Source organism: Ailuropoda melanoleuca, chromosome 1, assembly GCF_002007445.2.
Source record: "Ailuropoda melanoleuca isolate Jingjing chromosome 1, ASM200744v2, whole genome shotgun sequence".
Lineage (NCBI taxonomy): Eukaryota > Metazoa > Chordata > Mammalia > Carnivora > Ursidae > Ailuropoda > Ailuropoda melanoleuca.
The window spans coordinates 76,254,361-76,275,631 of NC_048218.1; the positions used below are offsets into that span (position 1 = coordinate 76,254,361).

The 21,271-nt window shown below is 39.7% G+C and overlaps 1 protein-coding gene across 8 annotated transcripts in view; it reads right to left on the reverse strand.

The window, feature by feature from the left end:
- LPP (LIM domain containing preferred translocation partner in lipoma) overlaps positions 1–21,271 on the reverse strand; it is a 655,090-nt gene that overhangs the window by 497,319 nt on the left and 136,500 nt on the right. For 7 of the 8 annotated variants that reach the window (XM_034661250.1, XM_034661257.1, XM_034661240.1 and 4 more), the window contains one exon: positions 5,256–5,382. Coding sequence is in view for 3 of the 8 variants with exons in the window: in XM_034661264.1 (XP_034517155.1) it covers positions 5,256–5,382 (127 nt within the window). In the remaining 5 variants the exon portion in view is untranslated. Of the gene's footprint in view, positions 1–2,843; positions 2,902–5,255; positions 5,383–21,271 lie in introns of all 8 variants that reach the window. The other variant, XM_034661255.1, reaches the window with a different exon arrangement.

Genomic DNA, 21,271 nt, shown 5'->3' on the forward strand with positions numbered 1-21,271 from the left:
AAATGAGAGGCTTTAGGAATCCTAAGCAAAAATATAAGTAGCTTACAAATTCCCAGCACTGGACTTCAAAAGGTCAGTACTTAAAAAAAAATTCAATCAACAAGGGCTTATTGAACATATAGCACTTGCCTGCAGTCCCTGTGGGCTAAAAGGACGAGAGGAAGACATGAAGCTACCTTAGAAAGCATGGAGAAACAGGTGAAAATAAAGTTGAACTCATTTTGACCAAAGTACCTGACAATCTGATCACTCAAAAGGTGCATTTTGCATCTACAATTGTGACCAGTTATATATATTATGCTCTCACACAGATTAATGATTCTACTCTTCATCTCAATCCAGTGGGGTGACGTTGGTGTGATTGTTAGTAATAGTAGCAATATTCCCATTCGACAAGTAGCAAAGCTGAGGCACAGAGTGGGGAATGGACACTTTCCTAAATGACTCATTATGGGTAGACCGAGTCTTGCGATCTAAAGAAAATCAGAATATACAGCATAATCACCTTGGAATAAAAATGAGAAAAAATTCTTTGCAAACCCTCCACACATAATTATTCAGTGCTAACTCTTAAGCTCTTATCTATTAGTAACAGTGCTTAAGACACTCAAGAAACCCACGAGCACTAAGCTGATCTATAAGAAGTAAACGAAATGATGGATTGAGAAATACTTTGTAATGTGTCATACTATCATGAGATTATTTTCATGTATTTATGTTATTATTGCTACTTTGGAATGCAGAAATATGCATTCAAGCAGTAATTAGGTCCCAAAAGCAAAGCTATATATAATAGCATCACATCTATCTCTCAGTTATTCTGCTGGTTCTAAAGCCCCTAAAATAAACAATACAATTGGAGGGAGGAGGAGAGTGAAGGGTAACACACGGAACTTAGTGGTTGGTTTTCACAGAATCAGCTGAATAACCAAACACAATCTAAACCCTAGTAGAGGTCTTATCTTTCCAGTGGACTTTAAGCCCCTTAGTCAGCCTTTAAGCATCCCACCAGCTGTGACGTTTTTCCCAACCTGGAAAGGTTTGGTGACACAGCCCTTCTCATAATCCCTGGTAGGATCCACTTCTAGATCACTAAAATTACCTTGTCTTAACACTTTTATTTGATTATGTGCCTTGAGAAGAGAAACCCTGTCTAACTCAGTTTTTTGAACCCCAAACCCAGAATCTGATCTTCAGTACTCCAGAAAATGTTCAGTGAATGAATGCATGAACAAATTAAAACAGTATTTTATGTAATTCCTAGGGCACCTAGCTCAACACGTGTCACATTAGAAGTTCTTAGTAAATGTTGGTTGAATTGACATTAATTGAATATTTAATTTAAAATATATTATTCAACTAAATAACTCTAAAAGCTACTGAGTGAGGAGTTCAATGAGGACTTAAGTAACTTGCAATGGCCCAGTCATCATTAACCCATTAAAGGTGTGGACAAATGTTTTCCACAGGAAAAATAAGAAAAGCTAAATACACAAGTAGAGATATAGGCAGGAGTTGGAAAACTTCATGTAGATAAAAACCGTATTTGCCAAAAAACCATGTTAAGTTCTAGACAAACTTACAAAGTAAAAGAGAAATGAATCTAGAAGTAATAAGAATTTTTTTTAGGATTGTAGTTATGAATAAAATCTAAAAAGAAAGGATAGAGAAAGAAAGGGGGAGAAAGAGAGGGAGAAATTCTTAAAATAATGAACTCTAAAAATCAAGTCATGTCTATAAAAAAGAAAAAGAAATCATTGGAAACAATCAAAAAAACTAAAAGACAGAATACTGAATGGGAGAAAATATTTGCAAATGACATATCCGATAAAGGATTAGTATCCAAACTATATAAAGAACTGATACAACTCAATACCAATTAAACTCAAACAATCCAGTTAAAATACAGGCAGAAGACATGAACAGACATTTCACCAAAGACGACATCCAGAGAGCCAAAAGACACATGAAAAATGTTCAACATCACTCATCATTAGGGAAATGCAAATCAAAACTACAATGAGGTATCACATCACCTGTCAGAATGACTAAAATCAAAAACACAAGAAACAAAAAGTGATGGGAAGGATGTGGAGAAATAGGAACCATCTTGTGCTGTTGGTGGGAATGCAAACTGATACAGCCACCGTGGAAAACAGGATGGAGATTCCTCAAAAAATGAAAAATACAACTACCATATGATCCATTAATTCCACTGGGTATTTACCCAAAAAATACAGAACACTAATTCAAAAAGATATATGCACCCCTATGTTTACCGCAGTATTATTTATAACAGACAAATTATGGGAGCAGCCCAAATGTCCATCGACAGACGAACGGATAAAGAAGAGGTGGTGCACATATATACATATGTATCTGGAGATCTGAGTTGTTTCTCTCTCGATATTGGGCAACTTAATCTCTGAAACACAGAGCTGCAGTGGCCTATCTTTTAATGCTGACTCCCTCCAAACGCCAGGGTGTTACACACGCCTTCCCTGACATATATACATATATATGTGTCATGTACATACCTATGTACGTATGTATGTACACATACAATGGAATATTAGTCCTCCATACAAAAGAATGAAATCTTGCCATTTGCAACAGAATGGAAGTAGCTAGAGAGTATTACATTAAAGTGAAATAAGTCAGAGAAAGACAAATATAGGATTTCACTTATATGTGAAATTTAAGAAATAAATCAAATGAACAAAGAAAAAAGAGACAAACCAAGAAACAGACTCTTAACTATAGAGCACAAACTAATAGTTACCAGAGGGGAGGTGGGTGAGGGGATGGGTGAAACAGGTGATGGGGATTAAGAGTACACTTACCACGAGGAGCACCGAGTGACGTGTGGAATTGTTGAATCAGTATACTGTGCCCCTGAAACTGATGTGACACTGTATGTTACCTGTATATTAACTATACTAGAATTAAAACTTTTAAAAACGAAATTATTGTTAAGATTAAAGACAAAAAGAGTTAATCAAGCAAAAAGTAACATTTATTAAATACACTATGTTTCTGTAACTGAGCTAAGCATTTTACATACTTCAATCCTTAAAAATATTCTTAGAAGTCATTATCATATATATTTTGCATCTGAATAAACCAAAGCTCAGAACAATTAAGTAATCCGAGTTCCCCCACCTAGTAAGTTATGGTACTGGAATTTAGATCCTAGCTATTCTTCTTGAATTATTGAAGTATAGTTGATACACAGTGTTACATTAGTTCCAAGTACACAAGTGTTCCACGGATACACGTGGTGATCCAACAACTCTTGCTATGCTCACCACAAGTGTAGCTACCACCTGTCACTGTACAATGCTATTACAACATCGCTGACTGTATTCCCTATGCATATCCCAGCTTTCAGACCCACAGACTCATACTGTTTCCAGTATCTAACAAAGAAGTGGGCTTGAAGGAGAACTTTAGACATGGAAGGCATGGCAGAAATCGAGAGTGATGTGGACCTTGGGGGGCAGGGTGTGGATAAAGAATATAAGTATCCAAACCTGTTTAAGTCCTGAGAGAGAGGTAGCAGGAAGTGAAGGGTATGGAGGAATTAAAGCTACCCTTGAGAATCTGAGGACTGGTCATGTATAAGACATGTTACACGTCTGCAAAATACGCCATGCTAGAACTTCTAGGGTTGCAACAGTGAAAACTCCAGTTTCGGAACAATGCAAAGGAGGACATTAAACATGAAGCTGTCCAGCAGCAGAACAAATTGCCTCACAAAGAATTGGAAGTGCCGAGTAGAGGCTCAATGGCCACTCGTCAGGGAAGGCATGCGTAGCATCCTGGTAGTGGGAGGGAGTCAGCATTAAAAGATGGGCCACTGCAGCTCTGTGTTTCAGAAATTTCGCTGCCCAATACTGAGAGGTAAACAACAGCTCAGGTCTCCAGATATAAGTCTGAAGAATGGCCTTTGAAGAAGAGACCCCTGGGTAAAAATAGCATCCGTTCAGGACATCCACGGAGTGGCTATGATATGCTATGCACGAGACGGTCCCCATGCTCAAGAAGCTCAGACAGGCAGAAGACACATTTTAAAGAGTTAAAACAGAACTGCTGGTACGCAGTATGTGAGCCTAATAAATGGCTAGACAGAGCCATAACCAGAAGTCTCAGAAAGAAAGAGAAAAACCTAAATGGTTCACAGGGAACCAAGGGTACAAAGCATCTGTTTTATGCAAAGAAATGCAAAGAAAAGGAAGTCATCGAAGGCCTAAGTTTAGGGAAAAGCTGATTCACAGGGGTGACCAAAGGTCAAATCAGAGCTCACTTCCGGGTAACCAAGACAAACATGGAGGAAGAAACAGAAGAATGTTAGAAAACAAAGTTAAAAAAAAAAAAAAAAGAAAGGCAAAAAAGCAGCTCACAGATGGGAAAGAGCAATGAAATGTTGAATGAGAAATTGAACAAAGGAGATCTCACAAAAGAACACTCAATGTATTGGAAAATGAGAGAAGAATCCATTTGAGAGTGCACTAGCCCACTTTTTATGGTCTGCCAGATTCACTCATTTTCATACACTGCAACATGTCTCAACCCGACCCCCCAAAATCTACTGTAAATAGGAGAGGGGTGCTAAAGAGGAAACGTGATATCTGGGTCCAGAGCTTATGGTCTTTCCCAGCATCCACCATCAAAATATTAGTCTGACCAGTTTTTACTGAACAAAACAGATCACATAAAATATTATCATCAGCAAAAGCAGAGGCAAAGGGTAATTTTTATTGGACGACCTCCCTCCCATAGGAAAGAAAAAGGGAGGGAGAGGATTTTAATAGAGAAGTGGGAGGTGGGGGTCATCCAGCGAGATGAATCCGCTGTGACAGGAAAGAGAATGGGTGCGTGTGCAGTTACTTTTCCTGGGACTCTGAGCTAATCCAGGTGAAGAAGGAAGTGGCTACTTCAGCTCAATCTCCCTGAGTCTCTTTTCCCCCCACCAAGCTGGAATTCTAAACCAGAAAATGAACAAGCACCGAACCACTCCTTCAACTTCTCTCGGGTCTTGGCAAAGACAAAACCTGTTCTGTTTAAAGAGCAGCAGTGGTCACTTATGGAAAAGCAGGACAGAGGTTTGTGGTGCGGGGGTGAGCACAGAGTGGGGAAAATACAACAAGGGCTTCATAAGCCAAAAAAAAAAAAAGGAAATCTTCCAAATGAATTCAATACTTATATATATATTTGGCATCCCATATTCACAAAAGAAGTTCAGAAACATCTACCTGGAGATTCCTGAAACTGGCACAGGAAATCAAAAGAAGAGGAATTCACTAATAGCTGGGTTCTTGTCCAAGCTCTGCCACTACCCAGTGCTGTGGTCCTGGTGAGGCCCCTTTCAGCTCTGCTCGCCTAAAAAACAAAGGACACATTAGATCAATCGGTGGTTCTCGGTGTCCATGGTGAGTGTTTTTCACAGTATTGACATCAGCACCAATGGTGCAAAAGCAATCAAGAGTGGGTAGAAATGGCCAGAGTCTTAACACGAATCAAGCAGTGGCACCAAATATACTGAGAGTCGTACTTTTCACCACCAGGTCCCCACAGGAAGGGGTAGAAGGGGCTAGTTTCATTTACAACTCCCCTCCATGCACTGAAAGTGATTAATTTTATTAAATTCAATCCTTGAGCACACATCTTTTTAATATTACATGAGACAAAATAGAAAGTAGACACAAAGACCTTCTGCTAAATGTGTGATCCTTGTGTGGTGTCTGATCACAAAGTAGACTGTTACCTCCAAACAAGAATGTATCAAATCACCTCTGGAGCACTTGAGAACCCAACAAATGACATGCTTACACTGTAACTAAAATGTCTCCCACATTATCGCTGTAATTGTCACAGTCATTACTAAATTATAAATAAATTGTTCTTGGCCACAAACAAAAACAAAAACAAAGAGCTTCTGCTGAATCCCAAACTACCATGGTCATCGCCAAGAAACACACTTGTGTGATTGTCTGAATCAAGAGCTAAACTAACAGCACTTTGCACGGAACACCATTTTTATTGGAAAGAATGACTGACAAACTGTGGTCATTCAGACTTGGTGTTACCAGACACTGTCTCAAAAATAAACCAAGAGAATCCATCATTTCAAGGAAAAGAATTAACAGAATTTGTTGCCAATGATAAAAATCAGTTTTAAAGTGAAAATTTGATGGTGCGCCTGGGTGGCTCAGTCGTTAAGCATCTCCCTTCGGCTCAGGGCGTGATCCCGGCATTCTGGGATCGAGCCCCACATCAGGCTCCTCCGCTGGGAGCCTGCTTCTTCGTCTCCCACTCCCCCTGCTTATGTTCCCTCTCCCACTGGCTTTCTGTCTCTCTCTGTCAAATAAATAAATAAAATCTTCAAAAAAAATAAAAATAAATAAAAAATAAAGTGAAAGTTTGAATGTCAAAAACCTTGCATCTACTATTATTGTATACTTGACATATTCCTAATAATTTTATAATAATATAATATATGATAATTATAAATAAATATAATAATATAATAATAAAATACCTTTTTGATGAAATCAGTGGTGATATTAATGAATGTGATTTTGTTGTTGTTGTTACAGAATGAAACTTGTCAACAGTTGGAAGATACACATAACTCAGTGGGCCAGTATTTCCAAATGACCAATCTGTGGTGTTACATGGGGTGGAGATCCATTCAAAGTGAATACTAGACCAAGGAATTTAATATAACAGAGTATAAAGAAGTTTATTGATACAATTTCGGATTTCACATTAGGGAACTACCACTTGTCAAGTTTTGGTGTAGTATTAAAAAAGGAAATCCATAATTACATCTTTTCTACTTCTTTCTCCAATCCTTTATAAATTCTTTCTGTATTTTCTTCATAAATTTTAATCAAAGCGTATGTCGTGACAATTGACATTTTTCTAACTATTTTTTGAACAATGCATTTACTTTCATACCTTTTTCTTTAAAATCTTTTTTATTTGTTTTAATTTCTAAGATGAGTATCGTCAGCTATCACCCACATAAACAAAAGCTCATGTTGAAGAATGCAAACAGGTCCTGAGACCAAACCACAGCGCTTGGATGGGACTCATGTATGCTCCCTTCCTGCCCAGTCCCAATCTCCTTTGCTTCTAAACCATGAGCGAAGACAGAGCAGCTCAGCAATGCCTTCAGACCCTGCTACCTGTTTACCGTTATGTAGTGGCCACGCCCTGAACATTTGGAAACACTGAAGTATCTGTACAACCTCGCCATGGAGTAGGCCACTTGTTCAGAACAAATGTCTACTATGTGCCTTCCATGGGGCAGCACTGGTTAATAGGGCACTCAGATCAGAATCCACACTTCACTACTCTTCGGGGTATACTCTTGGGCAAAAGACAAAATCTCTCTACATCTGTTTCTTTGAAACAAAGTAAGAATGGCAATAGAGCTACATCATAAGGTTTACTGTGTAGTTCCGCCGAAATGATCCATTAAATCCTTACTACAGGGGGCGCCTTGGTGGCTCAGCTGTTAAGCATCTACCTTCGGCTCAGGTCATGATCCCAGGGTCCTGGGATCGAGCCCCATGTCAGAGTCCCGATCAGCAGGGAGTCTGCTTCTCCCTCTCCTTCTGCTTACGCTCACGCTCTCTCACTCTCTCTCTCTCACACACACACTCAAATAAATAAATCAATAATGCTCCCAACCCTACTACACACAATGCCTAGCATATAGTAAAAACTCGGAAATCTTACCCACTGTTATCACAACTAGGATGTCTCCTATTGTTTGCAATGTACATGAAAGAAAGAAAAACAATTTAACCATACAGTATAAGGGACTCAAAATCTATCTCACTTGCTGACACCACTCACTTGCTCCATGAAAATTCAGAGGTAAAAGTATCTAGGAGTCCTTACTTCTCATCCCCAAAGTGAAAACAATCTGTCTTTGGCCAGCAATGGAAACAGGGTTGTAAGAACGACCAGGCACTGCATAAGTTCCTCAAGCTCTTGTGGGGGAAGGAGCAAGGAGTGCATCCCCAACATCATTCTCCTAGCATTGGGGCAACAGGTCAAAGGACAGGGAGTGAGAAGCTGAACCTAGTTCCTGATCAGACAAGAGAGGGGACTTTCACTTTCCCTTCCCCCCGCCCAGCAAAAAGTCATGTTCATTTCATCTCTTTACCCCATGTAAAACCCAGCAGGAACAAGGCTGGGGAAAAATAAGGATGCTTGTCAATCTGAGGTCAAACCAAAAGAAAAAGAGATGCCCTCATACTGCTAAGAATAGATTACATGTAGGAGAGAGGAGGTGCTTAATAAATTTCTTTCAATTAAAAATATAATCTGGAGGAACAGATACATGCACACTTACCTACAATTTCTTTATAAAGATATAAGGGAATTAATCATTACACTAGTTATATTGGTGAGGCCCAATTTCATTTTTAAAGGAAAAAACATGATAGCACCTTTATTTTACTTCATCAACTCTACATACAACCACTCAAGTGTCAGTATCTTACTAGCCTGATAAGACTTTAACTGCTGATTTAATAGAATGATGTAAGTTATGCTTCCAGAATAATGTATAGAAACGATTATGCCCCCTTAACAGCACTTGGATCTTCAATCAGGAAATTCAATTTTAGCTGCAAAACTATGTTTTGGCAAAAGTGCAATTGAACTCAGTGTACTTGTCACATTTCTAAATATACTCCGGTCACCATGACAACAAGGGAGACTGATGGATCGCTTAAAAGAGTACGGTATATTTAATTGTCAGCATTTTAAACTGACTCAGAAAAAATGCTGTGTGATCGGTCTACTCACCATGGTTACTGCCGGCTGAGTCCGTAATAATAAAAGGCTCACATACGCACATCAACAGCATGTGCGCAAAGAACGTAAAAGTCATAAGGCCCTGTATTTCCAACCACGCTACGCACCAAACTTAAAGCTTTAGCAAGGACTTGTTCTCATTAAGGTGCCATTCGAAAACCCCTCTCCCAGACTGTCAGGATCTACTTCTGTACCCAAGGTTGCGACAGCAAATCCCAACTCAGATTCCAACGCCTGTTCCCTGTCTTGAGACTAAAGATAAAGATGAACTTAAGGCTATTTTCTCCTAGAATAGGGAATGAAGGATTCTTTCTCTTTTCTTCCATGTAGGTTCATTCCCCAGTGATAACCTTCTGGGGTCCATACATCTCCGAAACAACCATTTCCTGAGCACCACCCTATGCCTATGCTGGGGTAACCTTCTACAGGCTGGTAACAGAGTGTGAACAAATAGATACTGTCCCCACATTTTGGGAGCGGACATCCTAAGACTAAGGGAAGACAAAGATAGAAACAAAGAATCCATTAAGGAGAATGAAATAATCCAAATGAACTGATCCATTAGCGTGCACTCTGTACAGCGCCTAGCAGGTAGTGAGCACTCCGCAAATCATCACCATCATTGTTATAACTACGATAGCTCTTGGCCAAAGAGTTTGCAATGTACAAAAAGAAAACAAAGGCATGGTAGCCATGCTTCCAGAGACCCTTAAGTGTTATACAGAACATAAAACAAGATAAAGGGGGAAAGAAATGGGGAGTGGAGAGGTGTGCTCCTTTAGCTACAGGCTAAGGAATACCTCTCCGAGGAGATGACATCTGTACTGAGCCTAGAATGAAGAGTCCAAGCCAACCATATACAGAATCAGAAGAAGGTTGGGGGGAACAAAACTGGCTTATACACAGGACAAAAGGAAAGTCAGCAAGGTCCTTACCTTACTGGTAAAGTGACTATGGAGTGGGAGATAAGGAAGTCCACCTCACAGTGCCTTTGCAGGCCATAAGAAGGTCTTCTGAATGCTTCTAGATGCCATGGAAGCCACTGCATGGCAGGGGTGAGATGTGATTCAATTAACTTTAGAAGATCTCCCCATGTCACCACAGGGAGAAGAGAAACAAAGGGAAATCATAAAAGTATAGAGACCATTTCAGAGACTCTATTGTCATAGTCAACGTAATGGATGGTGACTTGGACTGAGTCACTATTCCCCTATTCTAGTGCCTTTCCACAGCCCCATGCTTACCCTCTCGACCCCCTCTTGCAAAAAAAGGTCCTAAAAGCAACCAGAAACAGGAAACAGTCCAAAGGCAGAATGCACACACGCTGGCTAAGCATGTATTCTTGAGCGAATGAGGTGGACGGAGGCCCTACGGCATGGTGGTGAACATGCCCCGTGATTCAGCAGGTCTGGGTGGGACTCGAGATGCTGTATTTCCAGCAAGCGGGGAGGCTTGTTGGGGGTACCACAGGCCCAAGAACCACACTTTAGAACTAGGAGAGCCTGGAGGCAGGAACACCAATGCAATAGGAGCCATGAGAGCTCGGCTTAGAGGAATAATAGGTGGAAATAGAGAAGAAGGGGAAAATCCAAGAGAGGTAGCAAAAAAAGATACAATCCAAGACTTGACAACAAATAACCCCTGAGTGAAAATAAAAAAGAAGATGGTGGAATTGATTTTGAGCTTTCTTTAATTGCATTATTCACTGTGCAGATAGTTTCCATCTATCTAGTGCAAACAGCTTTCATAATGAGTACTGTCTGTGGCCACAGTCTATCCCTATGAGACAGGGCCAAGAAAATGATCGCGGTGACAGATAATAATAAGAACAATAACAACAACGATACTGATCTTTTATTGAGGGCTTACTTGGTGCCAGGTGCACTACAGCATGCATGATCTCCAGTATGACAACAACCCTATTCCTATCTCACAGATGACAAGAGTGAAACTCAGAGACACTGTGTAGCTCACCCAGAGTCACTCCTGCTTCAGCTGGATTCAAACACAGGAACCAACCATAAAATCTGTTCCCTTCACCTCCATTTTGCCTAAGAGGTTGAATCTATGGGAGATTCAGATGCCCACGTGGGGCATCCATCCTCAAAGTCAGGGTTTCCTTGGGCTCTGACTAACCTTCAAGACTACAAGTGGCAAAAGTTGATTCACGGACTCTAGGAGCTTAAGAGCGAAGTATGCAAGGTCAAGTGGCCGATCTGTGGCAGAACCGTGACTCATGTCATAGCTTCATAACACAAAAGTAGCTTGAGTGTTTTTACGCTCCTGCTCAGACTCTGTTCTGTACCCTTACTCCAGTGCTCTTCCATGGCCCCATCCGTCTCTTCCCAGCTTTATTCTGCTTTTGCTTTACAACTTTGTCTGCACAGAGAGTAACCGGCTCTCTACACAGTGATGGTTTGGAGTGAGAAAGAGGCCCTTGTTTGTGAAGATGCATGGGGAACGGTAGTGGATATTGACAAGACATCAGTAGATAAGAAAGATGAGCTGAGACATTTCCCCAGCCCAGGAAGTGGGTAAGAAATGAGCCACAAGATCTTCCTTCTAATCACCCACACTGTGCTTTCCCAGGATGATTCACAGGTATGGCTCCACAGACCTGACAAAGGGGACCATCGTCAGGAAGATGAAAGGATGTTTTTATGCCTGCTCTCACTTTTTTTTTATTTGTTCGTTCTTGAGTAATAACTATTAATTGTGCTATGCGGGCAGTGCAGAGATGAGTCTACCGGGAAGCCAGCACAAATCCATCAAGTGCTTTTAGTCCGAGCTTTTTAGAAGCAATTGCTTACCACATTCTCCCTGCTCTTTTTCTCAAAGCTAGAATTAAAGTGGAATTTACCACACAGTTACCCAGTGCCCTCCTCTCCACCTCCAAAATGAAGACAGAAGATAGCTATTGGTCTATCACCAGCAAAATCACAAGACATGTGTGAAAAAACCAACTCATTTAGTGTTTATAAAGCCTAAGTATTGGTCCCTAAAATAGGCACTCCCTTTACATTAACGTACGACAACCCCGGGAAGCAGGTATTATCCAATTTGGAGAGATGAAGAAATTAATGCTCAGAGATGACATGTTATCTGTCTAGAATCCAACAAGCAGAAAATAAGACAGCCAGAAAGTAAAAACAGGCCTTCTGACTCCAAGGCCAATCCTTTCTCCACTCATTACAGTTGTCCTGTGCACGCCTCCAAGAGAACCCACGATCCTCCATGTTGTTCTGCAGAAGAATGAAAGCTTCAAGTATTTCTTAGAAATAGGGCTGTCTATAACCAAAAGTGCTCTTTCAAGAGGTCTTTTGTAGGAGTCATGAGCAACAAAGCCAGCGTAGACTCTATAAGGCTTGCCCCTGACCAAGGCGACATGGTCTTGACTACCGCTGGATTCAGGAATCGGAATCTGCACCATGTCTAACATGGAATCATGGAAGCTCTTGAATTTCTCAGCACAGGGTTCTGACCAAATAACATCTAACAAAGACTGTCCCCTCACCCAGCCCCAGGGCTTGCATGAAAGAAGAAAGAACCAGGGGAGTGCCTATAATGGAAGACTGTAAGTCCCGGGTTCACACAGGCTCTGACTCATTATGAAGTAGAATGAAAGAAAAGAAAAGAAGAGGAGAGGAGAGGAGAAGAGAGGAGAGGAGAGGAGAGGAGAGGAGAGGAGAGGAAAGGAAAGGAAAGGAAAGGAAAGGAAAGGAAAGGAAAGGAAAGGAAAGGAAAGGAAAGGAAAGGAAAGGAAAGGACATGAAAGGAAACAAAAGGAAAGAAAAGGAAAGAGAAAAAAAAGAAAAGAAAAGAAAAGTTAATATAGTCCAAGGTTAAATTCATCTCTCATTATTATTTGCATACCCTCCATTGTATCGGTAGATGCTAGAAAGGATCAAACAGGAGGGAAAATAAGAAGAACCCAAGCTTCAGGGCCTTGGATACACCTGAACAAGGTGAGGATTAATATGTGTAAGCAGCATCTTTTTCTGTCTCCCCTTCCCCAGAGGGATGATGAGGTTAAGCATTTTGAAAAGATTCTTTATCATAAGCAGAGCTGACGGGGACTCCTGATGAGAATGGTAATCAAATCAAGAAGTAAATAAACACTCAGATCAATGTTCTTTAATTCTGGTGGCTGACTTCAGAATAAGGGTTGCCTTATAAAGGTAGATATTTCTCTCTTCCAACCATAAATACAGGGTAGCTTTGTAAGGTTTTCTCTTTTTTAAAAGTTATTTTGTTTCTCAACGAATGCCAGCTAACCACCTTCTATGTGCTAGTTAATATGTGGTTTTTGGGGGATAGGATGGTAGAAAGAGAAAAGGACACAATCCCTATTTTCAAAGAGCTCCAAGTCTGCTACCTAAGGCCAAGCACAAAATGTTGTGATTTTTTTTTAAGTCAGCAAGTTATGTTCTCAATTATGAAAATACCAAATGTCAGATTCTTCTCCAGTCCAAGCAATAATGTAAAATGAGCCAATTCTTCTGAATCAGATTTTTTTTAATGAAAATTATGACTGTGGAAGCTTTTCCTTTTAACGCCAACATTATTAGAACTCAGGGAAGAACACAAGGTCAATTTACTGTGTTCCATATTCTTCCCAGGCTCAAACCACCATCCAATAGAAATAAAATGTGAGCCACATACACAATTTTAAATGTTCTAGTAGGAATAGAAAAGAAAATTAAAGAGAGAAAAGAAAAGAAAAGAAAAGAAAAGAAAAGAAAAGAAAAGAAAAGAAAAGAAAAGATTTATTTCACAAACATATACAAAATATTATCCTTTTAACTTGTTGCAGTAGACACATTTCAAGGGCTCAGTGGTCACATGTGGCTACCAGCCATTACACGGGATAACACGTCCCCAACATCTCCTAAACTTTCACCTCCCAGTAAGTGAACAAAGCAAAACATTTGGTGGAGACAGAGAGACAAGTTTTACAATAGACATCAAGATACACAGATTCCCACAGGCAGACCCAACCCACCCAATATTGCCAATGATTTTCCTCAATCTTAAATGTCACGATCAAGAGATTGCAGGACACCACTGCTAGCAAATGACTCCACCCTGTATGTGAAGATGAAGAGAACCAAACAAGACCAACAATTACTACCAACAAAATGGCAACTTAGCCACTCTACCCACTGGGAAGCTGCTTTTGGTCTGTGGATATGAAGACTCTGTTCCCTCATCAAATGCCAAAGAGCTCTCCCTCCATCACTCTTCATATTTCTTCCCTCAGGACAGGAGAAGGGGTGCTTCTATCTGACTAGTAAATGGCTGGCATCCACGACACCACATTAATCAAGGGAAAGATCATCTCCAGAAGCCATTAGGAGGGATATAGGCGAGGTCCACCTCTCACTTCCTCCTGCTTTCCTTAGTGTTCCCCTTTCTGTTGGAGATTTGATTTCTAAAGCAGGCCCTGATCCCTGTGCTGTTCACTGGGTAAGAATACACTAAGCCAGCATTGTAACTCAGGTCTCCCCTCAGGGAGGCCCCAGGGTTAACAGAGAAGGACAGACTGGCAAACCCGAACACAGGCCTCGGGTCCACACCACATTTCCTAATTGAGCTGTGGGTGCTGCCTGCTTTGAGAGTGTTGGCCCTCCGATGCAATGAAGCTAGTAGTTTGAAGACCAGTCAGCGATTGTCAGCACTAATTTGCAAAAGTGTCAGAGTGTTAATAGTCTCAGACAAATGGTCGTTAGTTAAAACCTAACAAAACAAAACTGATCACCAGCTCTGTAACAGGTCATCTCAGGTTAATATCATGTGCTTCCTGATAGGAATCCAGAAGACGGGCGCTTCGCCTGTATGGTGATCTTCCCCAGAATCCACAACCCCACTCTAATCCTGAGAAAACATCAGATAAACTCAAACTGGGGGACATTCTACAAAATACCAGCCCAGTACACTTAGAAAGTATCAAGGTCATGAAAAACGAGAAAAGGCTGAGCAACAGTTACAGATAGGAAACCAAAATGACACAATGAATACATGCAGAGAAGTATCCTGAACTGGACCATGGAAGGGACAAAGGGCATTAATGGAGAAACTGGAGAAATTCTAATGCACCTGCAGTTTAATTCACTTTGCCGTACCAACCATAATCTCTTGGCTTTGACAGGTGTATTTGCTTATGTCGGATACTATTCGGGAAGCTAGGTGAAGGCACAAAGGGACTCTGTTACCAGTTACTATCGCTAGTGACTATTTTTGTAACTCACCAACAGCACCATGGTAAACATTACCTAGGATGAATCCCCTAAGGCTGCTTCCAGCCAAACCAAAACTCTGTCAGGAAAAAAGAGCTGACAACACTGGACAACAAGAAAAGACATTACATAAAATGACTTCTCGCTTTGTATTTTTCTTATAATAAATTAAAAAGTAGTTCAAATGCATTTGATTAGTTAAAAGGTTCACTGGAAGCTAGGAATTAGTGAATTAAAGATATTTTTTAAATTATAAATAAAGGAATAGAATGAGAAAGGCCAACTTTGCCAAAAAAGAAATTATAATTGAAAAATTCACGTTTTTGCTAATTTTAAAATTTTTTATTTTATATTCGGACTAGCAATAGCTAGAGAATCATCTCCCCAAATCATGGCTGGAGGTCTCAGATATTATATTGGCTCTACTTTACTGAAAGGGAAAAAAAAGGGGCTGCTTCTCCATCTGTGCTAGGAAGAAAAAAAGTTCAGCCAACACATTCACAGGGTTTTCAGAGATTCAGTGTGTCCAAACCTTTTAGTTCCCATCCCACGTGTCAGTGATACTATATAACCCAGCCGGGGAAAAATTATTTTCAAAAAATCAAGATACTTTTTTTCCTCCCCAAATTCCTCTCTAAGTCAAGTTTTTCTTCAACTCAGTTTACTTGATTCAGCAAACCAATCAAAGATCGAAAAATAAGAAAAATTAAATTCTACTGTCTTGCATAGATAGATATGTGGGTGGGTAGGTAGTTGGATGGATGGATGGATGGATGGATGGATGGACGGACGGACAGACAGATGGACAAGCAAGAATAAAAGCTAAAGTTATCTAAGCCCAGTTTACAAGTTGAAGTCCTCTGTCTGCTAAAGGAAAAGGTCCTTTAAAAACATTTTACTCCTTCCTGAGCCCTCAACACTATAACAAAAATACGAACATATTCGCCGAGTATTTTTTCTCATCCTACTTTTAGAAAAATGTTTGCCCTTCAACAAAGGTAGTGCATGTTATAGAAACCAAGACATGGAGATCAACATTTTTTGGATGAGGAAACAGTGAACCAGAAAGAGAAACAGAATTACCCAACTTGGCTCTTTCTTATCAGAACCCCTCTTAAATTCCTTAAATATTCCTTCATATATTCAGACTTTACATTAAAAAGCAGGGCCAAAAAAATTTAAAAAAAAAAAAAAAGGCAAGTACTGTGAACCAAGTACCCTGCTAAATAACAGAATGCAGAGACAAAAAATGCCAGGTTCTTCCTGGCCCTAGAGAGCTTTGAACTGCTTCCCTCTTTCTCGGAGGGCATCTGGCAGGCTTTCTTGGACACGGCCCTTCTGTGAGGACCCGGGTGCCCCTGCAGCCTCTCTATCTGCGCACTTCTGACCCCTACACTCCAGATACACAGGGTCCAAAGCCAGTGCCAGCATTTTTCTGATGCTCTTGTCACTGCTAGGCCATGACTGCACTGTCACACTACCAGACTCTAGCCTCCAACTCTCCCACCTCTAATTTTGGCTCTTACTTCTCCATTGAGATTCCCAGTTCCTGGGATCCTCCCTTTTCTCCTGTGTCCCATCCCCTCATGGCAGCATTTTTCCCTGGTTCGAGGTAGAGCCCATATAAAATAACATTTCAGGCACGATTCTGGTCCTTTAGCGGAACTACCTTCCCAGCTCTCACACCTACACTGTTTGACTGCAGTATACTCCATAAAACCCTAAGAAGCTAAAATGCCAACAGTGCAAAAGATCTTGAATAACAACCCTCTCAATTTAAAGGGCGAAGTTAACTAAGCATTTCCTTATTCAGGACCTCTTTCGACTCCCAGAACTCTAGTAAATTAGACACGACAGAACTGGATGCCCATTGAACAGAAGAGGAAAGAAAGGTGCAAAGAAGGGAAGTAATCTCTACCAAGGGTTCAAAGGAAATTTGGGGTACTGCCACAACCTGAATCCAAATCTCCTCACATCTAGCCCAGGATGCCTTCCATCACCCCATGCACCCAAGGCTCTAGGATCCCATGCCCAAAAAATGACACACCACTAATGGTGAGGACCAATCTTTACCCTACACCAGAATTAAACTAGTATTTTTACTTCACTTAGAAAGGGGGAAATTTAAAAAAAAAAAAACTAAAAAAAGTTCTCCAACTGATTCTGGTAGAGACGATTAGCAGAAATATCTTGCAAAGAACGTGGGTGTCCTGGAAGACTCATCGCCGTCATCATTATAATTTCTAATCATGCTGTGTGGGCAGGTGTCCGTGTAGCAGAAACACCATTGGCACCCAGATTAGCAGTTTCATCGGGAGACTAGAAACTAAGTCTGCAATTCTTAGACCTCAAAGTCTGAATCACAGCTTTCCCCTCGGGGATCAGCAAATATGCAGTCTGTGCCTTAGCAAGGACTGTTGGGCCTGCCGCAGGAGGTAATCAAACACCAGGTCCATCCAAAAACACACTGTGAAGCAAGGTACGGGAAGCTTCCTGGGCGCCTGGAAATACCACAAGATTCAGAAACAGAAGGCCGGAGTTGTAGTCCCACATGATGGCTCCAATTCACTGAGTAACTTTGAATGAATCATTTGCCTTCTTTGCATTTTTTGTTTTCGTTCTCATCTGAAAATTGAGAGTTTTTGAACTATTGGTTTTCAAATGAGACATGGGATAAGATCAGGAAGGAAGGCAGCCAGCAGCACGGTTTTGGGCTTCCCCTGGCTCTACACCCTCCCCGCCAACAGCAGCACATCTGTTTTAATCATTTTACTTCTACAGCGGGGCTTTTCAGCTTCAACAAAAGCCAAACCCACAAAAATCATGGGCATGATGTCTGCTAACCCGTAAGCTCTTAACATTCTGATTCTACTCAGATATGTTTTCTCCCAGGCTAATCTTTACAGAGATCGTTTTACCTAGTTTTACTTGACTGGGGGAAATTGTATTGGTAGACTTTAAAAATAAAGACGCTGATCACATACTCTGAAAATGTAGTGTGAAGCGTGTCAGTACTTTCTTATGCCTCCACACGAGCAGATACCTAGAGAGACTGGCCAAGGACAGCAGGCAGGACTAGAGCATTAGGGGGCAACACACCACAAATCTCATAATTATTTCACGGGGACTTATTTATTCCTACAAAACCAGTGCTGGAGCACCTGCTACGTGATAGGCATTATGGTAGTGTCGAAGTGAACAGACGCAGTCCCTGTCCCCAAGAGGCTTATTCTGATTGGATCTGGCCTTTTTTTATTGACATTAATAAAAAAGCAGAAATGAAAACAGGTGAATTAAGAGTCAAGCTTCAAACAATTAGAAACACAACAAAATAAACCTGGGCAAAGCAGAAGAACCATATTATTGACAATTTTAAAGAGAAAATGAAGAATGGCAGAGCCAATAAATAAGTGAAAGAGCTGTCTTCTGAATAAATAACAAACCTGAGTTAAACTAATCAAAACAGGCATAGAGAAATAAAGCACAAAACCACAAAACTTTCAGTAATAACATGGAAATAACCCTAAACACAAAGGAAATGAAAAAAATTATAAGAAATTATTGAACTCCATGCAAATCACGAAATAGGTGACTTTCCTAAAATACAATTAACAAAAGTAACCACAGAAGAGATATAAAAGCAAATTAGTCTAATTAGTACAGGAGGAATATAAAAAGTTTTCAAAGAGGAAACACCTCCATCCCTCCCAAAAAGGCACCAAGTCAAGGCAGTTTCACAGGGGAATTCTATCACATATTTAAGGAACAGATCATGTAAGTGGTACTCAAACTATTTCAAAAAGAAACAAAGGAAAAGAAAGGCCTCCAAATTATTTTATGGTGATTTAAGCATAACTTTTATACTGGAATCTGGCAACGCAAATAAAGACATATACCCACCCACACAATTTTCAAATAATCTCACTTAGGAAAATTGATGCAAAAAGTGTTAATAAATTATTAATCTCTAGATTCCAACAACACTAAAAATATAACGCACAAACTATGACTAAGTGGATATTATTCCAGGAACACTAGCATGATTTCATGTTTGAAAAATGTATTTATATATTTCACCAAATTACAGAACAAAAGATAAAAATCTAAGACATTTTCTCAGCAAACAGAAAGGGAGACAACGCATGATGATTTCCATAGTTCCTAAAAGGCATTAAACATTTAACAACCAGTCTCATTTTAAAAATAAAAGCACACTCTCAGAAGAGGGATGGATACTTTCTTAACACAATATGTTTCCCAAACCAAAGCCAAAATTACAATTAATGGGGAACACTGTAAATATAAGCAATCCCATTAAAGTCAGGAAAAAGAGAAAGACATTCAACCTAACACTGCTAACTAATATTTACTTTTCTAGAGGGAGCAGATAATACAATCAGCAAAATCTGTAAGAGTAATAAAAACTAGAAAGAAAAAGGTAAAATACGGTCATTGTCAGATTATATGATTACTGAACTAGGAACTCAAAGAAAGTCACCTAAAACTTATGCAAATAATGGAGAATTCAGTGAAGGGACTGGTAGAAAATTGACATACTGATATCAAGAGGCTACGTACACACACGTACACGATCAGATGACGTAACAATTCCATTAGCTAGAGAAAGCAAAAAATACCTAGGAAAACAAACTTATAAGAAATATGCACAGTCTACATGAGGAAAACTTTAAGTGCTCCTGGTAACATAAAACAAGACTTCAACAAACGGAAAGGCACTGTGCTCTAGGAAAAAGAAATAACATGTTTACAATGCATAATGTAAATGAATAAGTTTAGAGCAAGCCCCATGAAAATATCAACAGGATATTATTTTCAGAACTGAACAAGTTCATTCCAAAGTTCATGGGGAAACAAAGCACTAAAAGACAGAAAAATTTAGAAAAAGAGGAACTAATGAGATTGGAGTCGGCTCATCAGATAACAAAACACATTACACAGGTGCAGTAATTGAAAGCACCAGGTGAAAATGGTGCATGAAGTGACACATGAGTGGAACAGAAGGTCTCCAAAATGATACGAATTCTTAAGTATTAAATATTTAAGTAATTAAGGATCAAGACATTTAATATATAATAAAGGTGGCTTTTCCAATCAGTTGGAAAAGATGGACTACTCAATAAATAGTATTTGGATGGGTGGATCCAGAAAATATCAAAGTGGGAGGCACCTGGGTGGCTCAGTTGGTTAAGCATCCAACAGCTCAGGCCATGATCTCAGGGTCGTAAGATCGAGCCCCCGCATCAGGCTCTGCACTGAGCATGGAGCCTGCTTGGGATTCTCTCCTCTTCCTCCGCCCCTCCCTGCTCGTACTCTCTCTCTCTCTCTCTCACTCAAACAAATAAATAAAATATTTTTTAAAAAAAGAAAATATCAAAGTAGATCCCTACCTTACATCTTTTACCAAAATACAATTTCAGTGAATCAATGATGACAGACAGAGATAAAGAGACAGAGGGTAGAAGAAAAAACCATCAAATGAAAAACAAGTAAATTAAAGATATATTTTTAAATAACCAAAGTGGAGAAGGCATTTCTAAGTGTTACACAAAACCCCAACACTATAAAACCAAAAGACTGAAGTGAGTATATAATTTTTAAAAATTTTTTATATGCAGTTAAAAAGACAAGTGCAAAATCGTGGGGTGTTGAAACTCCTATCACACACCAAGGACTAATTTTTTTAACTGTAAAAAATAAGCAAAAGTCCAACACTCCAATAGAAAAGGAGGCAAAGGAGAATTCACAAAAACAAAGAACAAATGGTTATAGCCTATTTAAAATGATGTTAAAAGTCACTAACAGCAATAGAAATGCTAATCAAAACTACAAGATACCAGACATAAGATACTGATACAGAAATGATCATCGAGCTTTAGGATTATATGAAAAAAGCAAGATGCAAAATAATGCATGCAGTGTGCTCCCCTTTGTCTAAATATTCTATAAGCACAGAAATATAAAGGAATGTAAATACATATATATATATATATATATATATATATTTGTTTATACCCAGTTTATTTCCAGAAGGAGATACAAGGAACTGATAACAGTGTTGGCCTCCGGGTAAGAAAAATAGACAGAATGAGACCCTGATAGGAGAAAAATTTATTTTTCATTATACCTCTGTTTTGTGACTTTTTAATTTTGCACTATATTTTTGTGTTGCTTATTCA